Source organism: Prinia subflava, chromosome 7 (genome assembly GCF_021018805.1).
Source record: "Prinia subflava isolate CZ2003 ecotype Zambia chromosome 7, Cam_Psub_1.2, whole genome shotgun sequence".
Taxonomy (NCBI): domain Eukaryota; kingdom Metazoa; phylum Chordata; class Aves; order Passeriformes; family Cisticolidae; genus Prinia; species Prinia subflava.
The window spans coordinates 7,027,590-7,045,812 of record NC_086253.1 but is presented as its reverse complement, the minus strand read 5'-3'; the positions used below and the strand labels follow the sequence as shown (position 1 = coordinate 7,045,812).

General features: G+C 39.5%; 1 protein-coding gene across 1 annotated transcript in view; it reads left to right on the top strand.

The window, feature by feature from the left end:
- FAM53A (family with sequence similarity 53 member A) overlaps positions 1-18,223 on the top strand; it is a 69,298-nt gene that overhangs the window by 12,882 nt on the left and 38,193 nt on the right. The window contains exons 2-3 of the mRNA XM_063401458.1: positions 7,568-7,812; positions 14,634-14,688. Of these exons, the coding sequence (XP_063257528.1) occupies positions 7,735-7,812; positions 14,634-14,688 (133 nt within the window). The 5' untranslated portion in view covers positions 7,568-7,734. The remainder of the gene's footprint in view (positions 1-7,567; positions 7,813-14,633; positions 14,689-18,223) is intronic.

The window sequence follows — 18,223 nt, the reverse complement described above, 5'->3', positions numbered from 1 at the left end:
CCTGTTCTGAATTGCTTAAACAGGCAATAGCTCTTGGTTTGAGTACTGTAGTCTTGAAATAGTGACTGTTAGCTCATTTAATTCATAATTACAGCAAAAGCCAGGGGCATGGTGTTCATGTGTTCAAGCCTCAGTAGATCAGACTTCTGTTCCTCAATACCTCATCGTAGCCTTGGGATTTCTGCAGTAGGGCTGAGGAGAAAGAGGCCAAATCTCACATTGCAGGGAGATGAGTGGTCATGGGCTGGTGGTGATGCCTCATTCAAATGGAGCTCCAAACAGAGTATGTGTAAATATTCTTCAGCAGAATTAATGAAAACCTTGCCTGTCATTGTGGTGGATTATTTTAGGAAAAAGCACAAGTAACATAAGCATTTTGGAGCAGCCTCTTTGCACAGCATCAGACACAAGGCACAGCTCATCTGTTGTCCTGTCTGGCAAAGATACTTTAAAAGATGCAGGATGACTTGTCTGTGATACGAGTATTTGGTCTTCATCAGGTCTGAAACACAGGTTTAAACCTGAGAGACTGACTTCTTGCTGATATGAGTTGGCAATAAAAAATGCTTTAACCTCTGGCTGAGTTGAATTCTTAGCCCTAGTTTTCTGTAGTGATATATCCCCTGCTTTAATTAGGTATGACCTGGAAAAAGTCTCTTGAGCTTACTTCACCACTTCTGTTGCTTTGAGGAGTGTACTTTATAAACTGTGACAAAGGTTTAACATCTCCACCCTTCTTTTTCCTTTCTGGAAGGCAACCCTCGAGTATCCTGCTTTAAAACCAAACCCAAACCACTGACAGTAACTTGAAAAATAAAAGGGGATCTATTTATTACAGACAGCACTTCATCATGTAAAATATTTTGATTCTAATTCAAAATGTATTAAATTATTTTAGCTCTTTGTTTTGTATGTGTTCCTCAGCCGAGCTGGGTGAATAATACAGCTAAGGATGAGAAACCATGCCATCAAAGATAACACTGAAGTATTACCTTTAACCTCTTTCCACCATATCACCTGTCTTTTAAGTCATGTGGAATCCAAAGTCTGTATGTAATGGTTAAGGCTTCCCTTCCTTCTCATAGGAGCTCTTGGAGATGGAATAGAAGTGAGTGTGTAGGATGCAGCTTTATTTTAGTAGCAGTTTATTTTTTTCTCAGTTGGTCTTAGTGATGATTCTTTAGGGTCAAAACAGTGAAATTCTGGGCTCAGTAGTGATTTTCTGCATTTGAGGTAGGTGGACCTAATAGTTATTCTCATCTATCTCTGGAGGTATTAACAACCCAGACCCTGATTTTTAACCTTAAAGTGGTGATTCTTAGTCCTGCCTTGCACAATAGATGATGTATGTTCTTCAGCAGACAGTTCTGAGCTCTTGATATTTCTTGTGCTTCCAGACCTGTGGAATATCTGAAATTTGTCTCTAGTGGCCATAAGTTGATGTACAGGATATATTCTAGCCTATTTTTCTTGTCCCTTTTTGGAGTTTTGTGCTGGAGTTGGGTCAGCCTGAATCCAAGCTTGAACACCACATAATATTGAAGTTTCCTTTTAATAAAAACGGGCTTATGAAAACACTGCATGGAGCAGGTGAAGAGGTTCTGTAACTCATGAAGTCTGTCTTCAGTCCTTTTAGAGAAACTCCAAATTGCAAGTGTTGAAACTGGCTTCTTTGGTTTTGTTCAGAGTTCTAGAACATGTAGGGTGTGGTATTAAGGCTTTGCTTTGTCACATCTGAACTCTTCAGAAAGATCAACTACATTTTAAACAGCATTTTTCACATGGTTGTGACGCAGTCTCTACAGAACACAAACGAGGATTATAAACTCTCTTCTCGTTTTCCCTTTTGGTCGGAAACTGTTACTCTAATGCACTTCTAAAAAGCTCTTTGTGAAGAACACAAAATAAAGGGTTGCTAGTTAGTGGCACTGAGAGGACTCCTAAAGCATATTATGTTGGAAATGGAAGTGTCCCCTTGTAGTACCAATCCTCCAAAGTGTTGGTTGATAACTTTATAGCTGTAGGAAACTTTCTAGTTAAAACTGACTTTTTTATTCAATGTGTAATTTTGGAAGGTTGGCAGAATAGCCACACTGCAGATTAGTGGTGGAAAGGATAGAGTCCAAATAATTCTCTTTTAAGTGCCTGCTATCAACTTTTCTGGGCTAAAAGTTATTAATAATAGACTTATGTTGTAAGGAATGCTTAGCCTCTCTGTGAACTTCTTAGCACTGTAGTAAATAATGCGTATTTTTAGAAATAGAATGTTCTCTTCCCTTTTGGATGTTGGACTTTTGCTTTGCAGGAAACTAGACATTTTGTAGCATTTTGTCATATGGCATAAAGTATTAGCTTAGCAGTCTCGGAAAAGCTGGACTTCCAATTTAGTGTTGCTTAAGGATAAGTGGGATGGGGACAGACAATGCTCTGTTAAAACTTGATCCATTTGGTGTGATGTTTCAATTTTGAAGTGCTTCTTGGATGTTGCAGAAAGTGCCAGGAGGCAAAAAAATCACATCACCTTTCATCTAGAGTCTAGTAGTGAAATCATCTAGATCTGGAGTTAGTACTGCTGGAGTGATTAGCTCTCTTGGCTTGCTGAAGCAGAGATATCATTTTAAAGGACCTACTTATCCGAATTGGAATTTTGACTCCAGTTAATCCTTTTCTGCTGGGAGCAAGCTAAGTGCATGTATGGGATTGTTGGTAATAAAGGTTCCATGTAGCACTTGGAGCAAAGAGTAGAAAATAAAGTGAAACTATCCTCTGTGTTCTCACAGAGGTAGTTTTAATGCTATAGGCAAAAAAATAATGGAATAATGATCACCAAGAAGCACCTATATTTGTGTTATGGGGAAGTCATCTAAAAATCTTGTGATCGCTTCTTCTTTATCCAAGATGGAACTTCCAGAAGCAGAGAAGAATTTGTTAGAAGTGTTTCAAACAAATGTAAATTTTCCCATCGAGATGAGCTGTTGCTGGAACATTTTGTCCTGCAGGATGCAGAGGAGGAGGAGGAGGAGTGGGTTTGGAAATGAGTCTGGCTGCCTTACTTTCTTAGAGCCAAGGAGAGATTTTTTTTGTGTGTTGGCTTTGTGTTCTTCATCAGGACTCTTCATCTCTTGAAAGTAGCTTGTCAAACTGAATGAGCCTCTGACATCCTCTAATTGACTGGGAGGTTGGATAATCTGTATTTTTAGTAGTCTTCCCCAAAAAGACACTAGTGATGTCACTGAGAAGATACAGAATTTGTGACATGAGCACTTCTGTTCTATCTCCACTGTTAATTTTGGCAGAGATTTTACAAGTCATTACTACTTGTAGCTAAACTTTTAAAGAAATAATCCCTCTCTCCTTTAGTAGTACTATAGAGATATAATAATGAATCTTTACTTTTCTCAGCCATCAGAATGAACAGAAAAGAACTTTAAATCTGAGACAATGGTGATACTGACTCCATCACAACTCATTCTCCAGCTTTGAGGAATGTTAGCTTTGGCTTGCATTTGGAGTTTGATTTCTATATTCCATTTATTCCTTTTGATTAGTCTACCTTTCAACAACAACAAAATCGCTTCTCTTCCTCCCCACCTCTCACCTCTCAGCCCCAGCTCAAGGAGATTGTAGGAAGATTGAGTCTCTCCCAGGACAGAGACTAACACGTTTTGTTGTGTGTGTTTATCTTGGAGGTCTCAGCTTGCTCACTATCCTACCTCATCAGGCTCCACAAAGGATGGTGTGTTAAGGGAAAGATGGCCATAATCTTGTAGGACTCCATCCAACTTGGAGCTCCAAGGCCTATTGTTACTAGCACAAGGCTTGAAGGATGTTCCTGTTTGAACTGGCAGCTCCTGGCTCTGCTGCTGTCTGTGGAGACTTGGTGACAGCAGAGGTGTGTTACCTGTGGGCTGTGCTTCCAGGCTCTGTGGAGACTGGGGCAGGACTGGATTGTGCCAAGATCTCTGCCATGAGGTGGCTAAAAACGTGCAAATTCAGCAGCATCTTTGTTGCCCCTAACAAGGAGGGTCAAATGGTTCATATTACTGGAAATCCAATTAATATGAAGTGCTGAGCAGTTTGAGAGGGATTCAGCCTGTTGAGCATAAGGAGTATGATAAGGAGAGACCGAAAAATAAAGTTGGCTGCCTTTAACCAGCTCTAGAAAAATAGCATGGTGGAAAAAGTACATAAAGTAAACAGCTTACTCTAGTCTCTCTATAGATCCATTCAATACATACCATTGCAGAGAGTCTTGAAATAAACTAAACCCTCAAAAATAGGAAAATTAAGTGAGGCGCTTCCCTCTAGGAGGTACTGAAGGACAAAAAGCTTATAAATACATAATAACAAAATTTAAAATGACCACAGTTGAGTGAAGTCATTCTGAAGAATCTTTTGTCTCCTGGCAGCCAATATTAATTAGCAAGGCTGAGGGAAACAATTCCTTGTAGAGTATACATAGCTCAACCAGAGTGAACCAAGGGTTTGGTCGCTGAGTTAAGCTGCTGAGGCTTCAGGGAGTTTGGATTTCAGATCCACTTGAGCTGGTAAGTTTGACCAGTCAAAGGAGTACAAATTGGGAAAGGAAGATAGGAGCAAACCATGCTTTAGGAGGAGATGCCAAATTTCTAATTAAAGAAGAATCTGTGTGGCTCAGTGTAGGAAATGCTGATGTCAACTGGCTTTCTTGTGTGGTGAATTTCTTATTTTTTCTGACGTTGTAGCTGGACAGGTACTTGGACAAGCAGTGTCAGCATCCCACAATGCGCCCACACAAGCGTTTGTGTCCAGTTCGTGGCAAACCAGGCTGGAGAGCTGATCCAGCTGGAAAACAACATTTCCCAGAAACAAAAGGAAGTGTTTTGGTTTCATCCAGCTATAAAAATTCCTTGATCTAGTTCTCTGTGATGAGCAGAAACACTTGTGCTGGCACACTGCTGTGGGCCACAAATAGCCAGAGAAGAGAATGTGTTGGCAGTTGTGATGGCAGCTGAGGTACATCAAACTGCAACCTAGAATGGCTTTCAGTGGTGGGAGTGTGATGGTGACATTTCAGAGGCAGGAGTGTGTGGGTGACATTTTGACCCCTTTGTACATTCATTGTGTCATCCTCAACAAGAACTGCTCAGTAAGAACAGATTTCTAGTACAAAAGTTAATACCAACATACTGATCAAACACATTTAAGAAAGGTGAGAGTGTGCTTCTGAGCTGAACTATAACCCAATGTCAATGGAGCGTGTCTCCATTTGAAAAATAATTATTGTAAGTGTGAGCTGCTAAAATGAAACTTTTTGGGGGGGCTTTCCACATTGTCTATGTTTGAGAACTGATTGGGTTCCATGCTGTCAGAAAGAGCCTGAATGGTTGCAGTGCCCAAATATTCTTTTCAGTAGCTGGTAGAATTTATGAATGTGGAAAACTACAATTCAGCATGATTCTGAAAGTGCTATGCTTCTGTGATTTCATTTGCTTTCCCTTTATCCTTTGATTCAATTGGTTCATTAACTAAAGTCTAATGTCATTATGTCTAGTCTCTCCTTTTTATTAAGGAGACTTGTATTAAGCTGACTTAAATTGCAGTGAAACATTTGAAGATTTGCAGTACTAAGCAAAACATAACTAATTAACTGATTACAGATCAGTTTTTCTCCCATCTTTGGTAGTTTTATTGGATTTTGATTTTTTTCCTTGAGGGAAGTAAAAACCCACAAATTCTACTATGGCCTTTCCAAATAGAAGTAATGAAATGTGCTGAACTTTTCAGCTGGTTCTTAGTAGTAGCCTCGTACTAGTGGAAACATTCATCCTTAATATAGATGTGAAAGCCTTTCCACCACTTATGAAGCTCCTCAGTATGTTTTTAGTCTGTAAAGGAGCAACATCTGACCTCCAGTCATCCTTTCTTGTGGCTTCTATTCCAGATTTCCTTTAAACTCCTCCAGGTTTAAAAGAGACACGGTGATGTTTGTGCTGCTCTAGGTACTGCTGTGTCCACATGCTTGCCCTCAAACTTGGCTTCAGTGTTTCATGAACCACACTTAGCTTTGGCTGCTCACGTTGAACAGTGTGTGCCACCTTTACCAGGGAGTGTGTGAACTTGGGGTTTTTTTAATATTTGACCTGTTGTAATTTCAGAACAAGATTGAATATTTAAAGTTGTGTGCTTTCTTGGAAGGTAGGACACATGAAGTAAGAACAGACCAGTTGAATTTCCAGCTATCTGGGTAGCGTTATTTGTGGTGGAAGAGCATTTCTAAGCATTCTATCTTACAGCAAAAAAAAAAAAAAAAAAAAAAAGGATAAAGAAACAAGGCCAAAAGTTGGGCAGAAGTTACATTTATGGGACAGCTCTCAGGCTAAGGGTAGCTGGTGTGTACCACAATGCTGTCAAATAGTGCATGGTTAGCATATAAAAATTGTATTGGAGGATGCACTTAAAGGCAACAGGTTTAAAAGATAGGTCTAACATCACCATTACTGCTATTAATATCTTTGTTCTAAATGGATTTAGCTTGACTCAAGTTGCATTTTTTCGTGCTATTACTGGTTATCTAAACAGCTGATCAGTGTAGAAGAGGCAATATTTTTATGGAAACATTACTTGAAAATATTTTCCTGCTTTTTTTAACTGTAGATGTTAAAACTAGAAAATGTAAGTAAACTGATGCTCCTAGTAGATCAATGTTCCCTTCCCAAAGCCTCATGTTTAAATTTGGAAATATCTCTGTGAAGATCTCTTCCCACTTTATATTCCATAAGTGGTCCCTGAATGTGCTTGGCCAACTTAAATCATCAAGCATTGTTAATGCAGGTCACTAGAGAGAAAGAAAATATACAGAGGATGTTTAGGATAAAAAGAGGTAGCTGATGAACCTAGCTTTTGATTTAGATGACTGCTCACAGAATAAAGATATCAAAGCTGTTGTCTGTGATACTTTTATGTGTATGGGAATCTGTCCTGGTTACCAGATCTGGTGTTTGCTGACAGGTAACAATTATGTAACCTCTAAAGAAAAAGCTGAAAAAAACCACAATGAGATATTTAAAGCAGCTGAGGGTTTGGGTAGTGGGTATAGTGTTTGTTACCCACTACTTCACTTTTATTTTTAAGAAGGGATTAGTGATGAAAAAATACAGTAGAATGCTTTAACATGCCAAGTAGTGTTACATGTGCAGAACAGTATGGTGGATAAGTGCCTGTGTCATGTGCTGTTCTAATAGATCTGGCTTAGGCCTCAGTAGTTTAAATGAGGGAAAGCTTTCCCTCTGCCTTGCATTAAATTCTTAGGTAGAAGCAGTTCAGTAGCAGGAAACAGCCAAATAGTACTCTGATCTTCACCATTAATGAGTCTCATCTCCTTTCTGGAATTTTAATCAGTGAAACCTCAAGGAGGAGTATTATTTCATGAGTAGAGATGTGTAATCTGAAATGCCAGGCCATCAGCATTGGTCACAAAATGAGATATTTGCATGAAGGAATAGTCCAAATCAGAACTGTGTCATTGCAATGCTAATTAAGATATAAGCAAGAATTTTTCTGACTTTTTTCTAATCCAATTTTACAGGAAACCAGACATGATACACTGACAGCATTTGGAAATAAACTTTGGCAGTAAGATGGAAGCATAAATCTCAAGATTCTAGACCAAACCAGAGATGGCTCCTGAGTATTGAAAGAAGAGACTGAAGAGCCTCCATCACTTTTGTGAGCAGTGGAAAAGGAGCAACTACCATGGTAACACTAATAACAGAAAAGCTGCAGAACCAGAGCTTGGATGATCTGACCTGTAAAACATACAATATTAATCTGGTAAGGATCTACCAAAACAATGTGAAATAACTGTGAAATGCCAAGTAACTCACAACTGCATAACAAATTCAGAAGTGCAGATCAGCCAGAATTCAGCTGTTTAAGTTAGGACTGGTTTGCAAGGTTGAGTGAGAGTTGTAAGGGGAGGAAGTGGATAAGTCAGTGTTTAGTCCCTTTTTGAAGTGATGCTTTTTTACTTTAATGATCTTTTAAACCTTACTACTTCATTTTAAATAGCAAAAAGCCAGTTCTCTTAATGAAATACTGTTCTCATGACTGAAAAGGATTATCCAAGCTTCTCAGGATTCCTTTTTTGCTGGCAAAATGCATGTGTACTTGTATGGGTTGAAGTTTTCTTCACCCCAGGTGCTTGATATCTTTGCATCTGACAAGAATATTTACTTATAAAAATCCCTGACTGCCATGTAGCTAACTATCAGCACTGGGCAGAAGGAGAACAGGCCATCAAGTAAATACAGTTAAACTAAAAGGCAGATTATTACCAGACTGTTGTTGATGCTAGTAGAGTGAATCTTTGCTTTTTGAGTGTCTCAGATGCCTGGTGCTGTGAAAAACTTTGTCGTTTATGGTGTTATTCTTGCTGGTTGAATCTCTGGGCACATTGTGTGGTTCAAGCATGCAATTCAGGCATGAAGGAATCTATTCTCTTCACATCTCACTTGTGAATGAAATATCTACTCCAGAGTGAGTAATGCAGAACCGTCTCCTGTCAGTTTTAAGTGCCTACCTGAGAAGCCTGAAACCATATTCTGTATGGAATGCACTAATTCTGTTTTACTGACTTAGATTACAGTGGCACCCTTCTGTAGGTCAAACTTTAATGTTCCAGTGGGACACAAAAACTTAATTTGACTAAATGTCAAGGTGTTGTTCAACTCTAGTTCTGATACTTTTTAAAATAATCAAATTTTGGATCTGAAATGTCAGTTACTTTAAAATTCTCTGTTGTAACTTAAACAACTGAACTGCTTCCTTATTTATTTCATGAGCTCAAAGCAGGTGAGGCATACCTTGCATGTGGTGGAGTTTGTGCACAAGCACCTGCAATTCTCATCTCTGCAGTTCCTTGTCCAGTAAGGATGTCTATCAGTAGACATTAATCAAGCAGTTTTATTTTCAAAACTGTAGCAGACTGATTTAGAGTTCTTTCCATAAGTGGTTTTACTTGTATTTCACCTTCCCCTGATGTGCTGTTCTTGAGAGGCAGATTTAAGGTGTTGCAATGACGTTAACTCTCAGGAGATGTGTGTACTTAGCTTGCATTTATTCTGTCTGGATTGATGAAGCACTTGGGACATGCAGTTTGTAGGAGAATCTGCTGTATCTGAACTGGCAAAGTCACCACATTTAACTAAACTCTGGAACCTAATTGTGAGCCAGTAATGACTTAGAACCAGTAGCAGTGTTTAGTTACAAACATACAGCAGCACCTTGTAATTTCTAGTCTTTTTACCAATAGTCACTGTAGGTTTTGGACCACAGACCTCTAATAGCAGAAGAGTACATATTACTTCTTTTACACTGTGTGGAGTCTGTTCAGGAGTGTGTTGGCATGCTGCAGTGTGTTGCAGGTTGCTTGTTTTTTATTCCTGTCCTTACCTGGACTTACAACAAAGCATGAAAAAGAACAAGTGGAGTGGAAAATGGCACACGATGTCTCATCAGTTGTTTCCTCCTCGCCCTTCCCCTGTTCTTCTCCTCCTTTTATCTGTCAAGTAATTGGTTTTATAAGTGCTTTAGTTCTTAGAGAAAACAGGTTCTGAGGACAGGAACGGGTTCTGTTTGTACACAATGGCACCCTGAAAAAGTGTGGAAGTTGAGTAGTGAGGTGTGGAAATGGAGAAGCAAGTGTGAAAGAAGTGTGCAAGTAGGTTGTTCCCTACTAAAAAGCATTCATGGAAGCAAATAATGGCTTCGTGAGTAAAATGTGAACCTAATATGATAAAAAGTGTATGTTTTCCCCTGATGAAGGCAATTACTAAATTTCACTAAGAGAAAAAGACTATTGGTGATGATCTGGTATCACTGCTAGCACATTTAGGCTTTTTGGCAAGAAGTTCAGGTTAATGCTGTAGTTTCCTCTAATAGCAGCAGCGTTTTGGAGCAATTCTGAAGTGATCTTGATCTTGCCTGCACTTTTTTATTACTTTGTGCTGGCACAAAGTTCTGTGACACCATGTGGTGAACCTCATGGTGAGCTGATTGAGGATTAAGGCCAACTTTTCTTGCCGTGGTTAATATAGTTAAACCTTATCAGTTTTGTGATACCTTTTGCAGTGTATCTGCACAAGTGTCTTGGCACAAGTAGATTAAATAGCTGGGGAAAAGCTATTCTGTAATACAGCTCATGAATGAGGGTTATAAAAGAAAAAATAATAGCTCTTTCAAAGCTATTTACTGTGCAGCCGAACTGGGCATAAAAATAACATGTGCAGGACATAGTACACTCTCATTTGTGTAAGCTGTGTGGTGACCAAGTACCTCTCTTTTATGTTGTAAAATACTGGCTGCAGCTTTTTACTGCTCTGTTAAATGACATGCTAATTTTCCAAGCTGGTGTAATTCAGACAGTGCATGCTCACTTATGTTGTGCAGCCTTGTTCTGCACCTGCCTTCAGGAAAATGACTGAGTGACCTGCTGTAGAAGCAGGAGGGTTGTCCCAAGCTTTTTTCCTCTGTTTGGGTACTGTAGCTCACAAGGTGATATCCCTGGTTGCTCAACTCTACCTCACAAAAGAGATGAGAAGTTCTGTGAGCACCTTGTGGCTTTCCTGGGTTGACAGCAGCACTAAATCAAATAGCTGGTCTCTATTCCCTTGAACTCTCAGAACTTTCATAGAGCTCAAAAGTCTTGGATTTTTCTGTATATTCAGCCTAAACTTGCACCTTTTTCATATTCCTGTATAGAATCTCATGTTGGTTTGTGAAGTAACAGCCTGTGAGCTGTAAGACTTCAAGGTGTGGTAATAAGAAAGAAACATGAGCACTGCCAGTCAAGGATTTGTGGAAGAAAGAAGTTTTACTGTAAAACCCCTTCCAGGCATGTGGGGTTTCGTTATTTTTAATTTTTGAGGCTTGTGTTGGAAGATATAGAATTAGACTGACTTCCTCAGAGGAAAAGCCACTGGTCAGACTACTTGACTTAATCACTTCTTTAGATCCTGAGAAAAGGTCAAAGTGTTCCTCATCACTATTTCATATCCAGTCATACTTGGAGGATATTTGGTAGAGAAACAGAGGTCTGGCATGGCCTATTCAAACTGAGTCACATCTGTATGGTGGTGGTTAAATTAGTATTTGAATGATAAACAATGGCTTCCCTGTGGTTTGGAAAGGATGCTGATAAATTGGAGGAATTCAAACATGGTTGGAAACTGGAAAAAATGCCTTGAAATTAAAGCCTTAATTTTAAAAGTATGAAGATGAAGTTGTCATTCTGAGAATAATGAAGAGGGATAGCACAGGCTGTGAAGTCCTTAACGCAGTACATTGGGGTGTAGAGGAATAACCAGAATTATTTTTGTTCCAGTTGGCTTCTGCTAGCAAAGAACACTTAAAATTAGTGATCTGAATTATAATTTGTCATCAGCCTCACTTGCACAGCTCTTCCACTTTCTCAGTTCAGACTAGGTGTCTTTTGAGTGAGTATTTCATGGAAGAACAGCTGTTAAGATTCAAAAAACCAACTGAAACTTGCAGCACTGTCCTAAATGTTGTACCACACATTTCCTTTCCTTTTGGACATAGTCTCTCCAGGTGCACAAAAGAGATTCTATTTATGAACAAGCATTTCAAAGTAGATCCACTTCTTGGCATGAGGCAAACAATTCTAACCTCAGGTGAAACTTGTAGTTTCATTGTTCTGTGTGTCTGTCTTAAAATATGCCATTATTTCCCTAATAAATTCTCCAGAGGCATGAGATCTTGGTGGATGTTTTAACATCTATTCAAAAAGTAGTAATAGCAAGATGGATGTGTTTCCTCTTCAGGAGAGTGACCTTGTTGAATAATTTGGCCTTATTCTAAGGAAGATTTCCTTCACACAGAGGGTAGCAGACTTCCCTGTCAAGATTCTTAGCAATTTCAAGCTCTTTTCAAGCATAATCACAAAATAAAGTATTCACTGAGGAAGCTTCAGGTGGATGGATGCACAAAGGGAATGAATGGGGGAGGGTAGAGTGTGGCTGGCCCAGGAGAGCTGATAAACTGGTTCAGTGCCCTGTTACAGTAATATCTAGTGGGACTGGTGCCATGTGCTGTAAAGATAAAAAAATCCTCCCTCCTATAAAGAATTTACAGCCTGACAGCGTCTCCTCAAGTTTGGGCTTTCAGACGTGGTTAATGTCCACCAGCAGACACTGTTTCCAAGTATTTTAGTTGCAGTTATAGAAAGCCAAGCATATATTGTAAAGGAGATTTGTTACTTACTGTCCTCTTAGTCACTCAGCCCTTATTTCAGTGCCTTGAGCTTTTGCTGAAATAGTGCAGCTTACTCTCCCTCTCAGCATGTGATCTCACATGTCAATGTTCTTTTGGGTTTTGGTCAGAATCTCCAAAGAATTAGCAAAGAATTTTTTGTGACTTAGCAGGATTCTGTATAAAGATCCGAAGCTGCAGAGGAAATATGTCCGCTTTGTCATGGAACTGAGCACTGGCTTCTCCAGAACCTGGTCAGAAATAGCTGTAAAGACAAGGTTGCTGTCTGAGTTAGAGAACATTGCAGTTCTCTGGAGGACAAATTGTCTGTCTGTGTGATCTTGCTTTTTCCATGCTCCCCGTGAAAAATGGTTTCAGTGCTCTGCAGCTGTCAAAGATAAAGTAGTTTAGTCTCTACTGATGGACAAGGCTTTTTAAGGTGGTAAATGTACAAGTAATCAAATGACTTAGACATTCATGAAGAGAACCTTGTTAAAGATACATTTGACTGAAAACTGTGAAAACTTAAATATCAACTGCTGCATAGGATTGTCCTTGAGGTTCATTTCAATATAAGCATTGAATATCTTGGCCTGTCTGAATAAATAGTCTTTTAAACTATCCCTAACTATTGTGCTCATATTAACTCATCTTGCTGCCCTTTTCATCTGGCTCAGCATAAATCAGCTGTGAGACTTTTTGACACAGAATTTTGTACAAAAACACATTTTCCTTAGCTGCTGTCTGATATTTGAATAGGTTAGGTTGGTATTGCCTTTCATTTGGGGAGTGCTGGAAAAGAAGAATTTGTTGGAAGACCTTATCTTTAAGTCTCTAATTTGTCCATTTCCCCTTCAGGGACAGCTGAAATGTAACTACTATTACCTTAATGTGCTTCTGTGTTTCACATGAAGCTGGTGCCTGATTAAAGTAAACTATGAATACTGGCTTTCAAAATGTGAATTCTGTAGAACTCACAAGTTGCAGACTTCAAATAATTTGAATTGGACTAATTAACAGCAGATCCAGTGGAGATTTAAACTTGGGGTTCTGCTCTTTCCATAAAGTAGCTTCTTTAAAAGGAGATTATGAATGCATCTGCAGATGTATTTACACAGTAAAAGTGAAGTGGTTTGTCTCACATGCAGATGCTGATAAAAAATAAGATTAAAAACCTCATTGTTGTCCTATCCATTCATCTGTTCTGTTATTTCCTACCTGTGGAACAAGAATACCAAGGGAATATTACCACAGCTCAGTTTTTGTCTCTGTGGGGCTCAAGGATATAAAGTTGTCACTAGCACTGTGTGCTGCTGTACAGAGGAAAAAAAAAAAAAAGAAAAAGCTTTGTAGCCCAAGGATGTTTGTTTAAAAATTGACTTTGTATCTGGAAAGGAAGTGTATGTACAATGCTATCTTCTTTGGCTATACACAAAGAACAATGTTCACATAAAGTGTGTTGCTGTTTTTTGAAGCAATCTTCCTCTCCATCCTGAGGTGGTGGTGGGGCAGTGAATAATGACCCTTGGGCTGATGGACCTATGAGCCACTTATTTATAGCTCCTTTATAGAAGGGTGGATTGTAGGCTCTGTGCTTTGTCTGAGAAATCTAGACCATTAAGAATGCCTTTGCAGTAATATTTTTAGGTAAATTAGTTACGAACTTGTCTTGCTGTGCAGATGCTACTGATGAGGCTTGATTGAAGGCCTTTACACACAAACCTTGTTTTAAGTATGGCTATTATGTTGTTTCTCACCAATAAGCTGAGATTTAAAAAGCAGTCAGTCTGCTAAAGATGTTTTGATGATAGGAAAGATTTTTTCAATGAGTTTTCTACTTTGAAGAAATAAAAAAAATCACTGCATTGATTATAAGAAAATGTAAAGTACTAATAAAGCATGATTGGAACAGTGTTCATGGTGGTGAAGTTCAAGACCTTATATATTTAATTTAGATAAAACCTTTCCTGTCCCTTAGTTGAAGATTAAGTGTTTGCCTTCTAGCCTTAAGATTGCACATGGAAACCCAGCTACCAGATTGTAATTTCCTCTCTACTGAAATGAGAATTGGATCAAAGCTTTTTCATTAAGGATGAATTATCACTCTTAATTTTCCAGTTTATTCACATGGGCTGGTATTGTAACTCTTGAAACAGTTTGATACTTAGCAATATATCAGAAAATACTACAAATAATTAGGTGCCAGAGGCTTATTTATGAAGATCAGCTGTTCAGGAATTTCTTCAGGTTACATTGGAAAACCCCATCTTGTTAGAGGTATTGTTAGGTGTACATATAGGAAAACTAAAAACTGCATGCAGTTTCCTTGAAGTGAATGCTGACTCTTTCCACAGTTAAAACTTTTTTTTTCTGATTGATTTCAGTACTCATCTGAGAAGCTGAACAAAAGTGGCAGCTTGTTCCCTTTCGAAATCAATGGTAAGTTCTTCAGAAACCTTAGCTATGTTTTACTGAGGTAATTGGTATAGCAAGCAGCCTTTCTTTTGTAAATAAGGTGAGGGGGATGGAGCATACTGCTGTAGAGCCTGCTGGTTTAAGCTGGTCTTTGAACAATACTGGGAATAGCTGGTTGTTAGTTTTGTACTTGTGATCTGCTTTGCATAGTAAAAAGCCCTTGTAACACTTCTTTTTGTTCAATATCTGCCTTGGTGTACAGAAGCACACTAATGCTGGTTTTCATGTTAAACATCTTCAGATTTCTCAGCTAGTAGAAATCTTTGTACACATTATTACATTCTTTGCCACATAGACCATCCAGCGTGATGCAAACCATAAGCTGAAGTCCAGGTGCCCTCATAGAAGTGTTATTTGCTTTTATTCCCCCTTAGTTCTATTAGAATAAGTCTTATCTAGCAAAAACAAAAGTTCCACTTATTGATATGTAAACTGTACTGCCTTATTAAGGGCTGGACTTGGGATTTTGCACGTTGTTTCCTCTGAGCATGGAGGACTTTTATTTGCTCAGTGGGATTCCTCATAAAATGTGAATCCTGGTTTGTTAGAGGTTTCAAAGGCAAATGATGCTTTGTCTCAAATAGCATTACCAACTAGGCAGGTATCCTGGTGGGAGTCTGTTATAGACCACCCAACCAGGATGAAGAGAGGCAGAGAAAATATTCTGTAAGCAGCTGGGAGAAGCCTCTCAATTGTTAGTTCTTGTAGTTGTGGGGGACTTCAACTTACCAGATGTCTGCTGGAAATACAATACAGCAGAGAGGAAGCAGTCTGGGAGGTTCCTGGACTTGTGGAAGAAAATTCCCTGATGCAGCTGATGAGTCCTCAGCCAGGGGAGATACCCTGCTGGACCTGCTGGTTTTGAGCAGGGAAGGATTGGTGGAGATGTGATCAGAGGCTGCCTTGGGTACAGTGATTGGGTTTTTTGATCCTTGGAGAAAGAAGGAGACAAGGATTAGGAGAGCTGCAACTGCCACCTTGAACTTCTGGAGGGCAGACTTCAGCCTGTGTAGGAGGCTGGTTGACAGAATCCCTTGGGAGACAGTCCTGAATGACCAAGGACTTCAGGAAGGCTGGATGTGCTTTAAGAAGGAAATGTTAAAGGTGCAGGAGCAGGCTAATCCCGTGTGCTGAAAGATGAGCCAGTGGGAAGAAGATTGGCCTGATTGAACAGAGGGGACTACAAGGATGTTGTCAGGTTATGCAGGGAGAAAATTAGAAGGGCCAGAGTCCAACAAGACCCTAATCTGGCTACTTCCATAAAAAACACAAAAATGTTGTTATAAATGCATCAGCAGCAAAAGGAGGGCTAAGGAGAATCTCCATCCTTTACTGGATGCAAGAAGGAATATAGGGACAAAGGATGATGAAAAGCTGAGGTGCCTAATGCCTTCTTTGCCACAGCCTTTAGCAGTAAGGGCAGCTGTTCTCTGGGTACTCAGCTCCCTGAGGTGGAGGACAGGGACAGGGAGCAGAATGGAGCCCCCATAATCCAAGGGGAAATGGTCAGAGATCTGCTGCATCCCTCAGACCCACCCAGGTCTGTGAGGCTGGATGGGATCCACCCAAGAGGACTGAGGGAGTTCATGGATGGGCTCACTGAGCCACTCCATCATTTACCAGCAGTCCTGGCTCCCTGGGGGATCCCAGTGACTGGAGGTCACCAAATGTGACACCTGTGAAGGGTCTGAAGGAGGATCTGGGAACTACAGGCCTGTCAGTGTGGGCTTTATGAAAGGCAGCTCCTGCCTGACCAACCTGATCCCTTCTATGACAAGCTGACCTGTCTTGTGCAATGAGGGAAAGGAAGGCTTCTCCCCAGTAACAGGTGACAGGACAAGAGGCCTCCAGTTGCACCAGGGAAGGCCTAGACTGGAGGTTAGGAAAAATTTCCTCTCTGGCAGGGTTGTCAAGTATTGAAACTGGCTGCCCAGGGCAGTGGTAGAGTCGCCATCCCTGCAGGTATTTAAAAGATGTGCAGATGTGGCACTTGGGACATGGTTTAGTGGGAGACTTGGAGGAGTTAAGTTAATGGTTGGACTCTGATCTTAGAGCTGTTTTCCAGACTAAATGATTAGGTGCTTCTGCCATGTAAACAATTAGAACACAGGTTCAACTCTTGACTTCTTTTTTTTCTACATTAAACTTTTAAATAAGCTTCCTAGCATGGAAGAAAATTTCGTAAGGATTTAAAAAAATCAGGTGAGTCCCAGCTAGGAAATTGTCCTACAGTAGATGCTAGGAGTTTCAAACATTAGCTGGATCCCGTTGTGTTGGCTCTTTTACTTGCATTGAATTATGGATGGTCCCTGCCTTGAAGAGCTTGCATGCTTAAGGCAAAGCACAGTATGTGGTTGTACCCATCTGAAAGAATGGAGGAGGAAGGACAGAGGAATTCTAATAAAACATGTTTGAATAGGCCAGCTGTCTGCACAGTTAAATGATTTTGAGACAATAGGGTGTTCTTTAAATGAGATCCAAATAAACAGGATAATCCATGACATACTTTGGGCATGGAACATGTACAACTATGTGGGTTTGCAACTTTTAAAGCTACTCAGCAAATCTTTTAGCTGTTGATTACTTCAAAACTTAGTTTAGAAAGTCAGTCGTAAGAATATACTAGTATTCAGTGTTTAGGCTCTATCTAGGTTCTTAAAATAGGTGTATGGGAAAAAATGGGTATTCTAAATGTTCTTTCTTTAAAGCCAGGATAAGTGAAACTTATTTGGCTAATTGGTTTAAATTAGCAAATTTTCTAACCAAGCATGAAGCACTGTTAGCTGGCCAACAGTTTTGCTGCTTTTCAATTTGCAAATCCAAAGTCTGCTGTAGTTCTTCTTACACTTCATTGTATAATGTGGAGGAACAGCTGTAAAATGTGCAGAATGTTCTCAAAGAAACTCTTCACAAAAGAGTGAGAGGCTGCGCTGGCAGACTGCTTTTAACCCAGCATTGCCACTTCAGATGAGAAGTTGTGCACTATGTCTGCATTCACAGTAAAATTTGCAGGAGGTTCTTAAGGGATACTTTATTTTATGCATTAAATTAAGATCTGGGTTTCTTTCTTTGTTTTCTTATATTCAGAGTGTAAGGGGAGAAGGCAACAGTCTTCAGTCTGATTTAATTTTATACTCTAATTTAAAGTAAAGCTTTTCTGAGCAGAGAATGTGAACACCCTTTGCAAGTTTTCTTTAATAAAGTGTTCTTAATAGAAAAGCATAAGAGCTAAATGAAGAACAGCAATCTGAAGTGATTATCCTGCTCTTGCATAAAAAATATAAATAAAAAGTTCCTTGATGGCTTCTCACATTGTTAATCTGTTTCGGTTGTACCTGAGGTTTTTCACTGTTACATGATTTAATTGTAGCATGTGCTGTGCACTAGGAAACTGTCCCTGTTGCTCACTGAAAAAAAAGTGTAATTATTCTGTATAAAGGAAAAAGTATTAACAAGGTACATCTATATTGAAATGCCTGGATTGTTTCCTGATGAAATA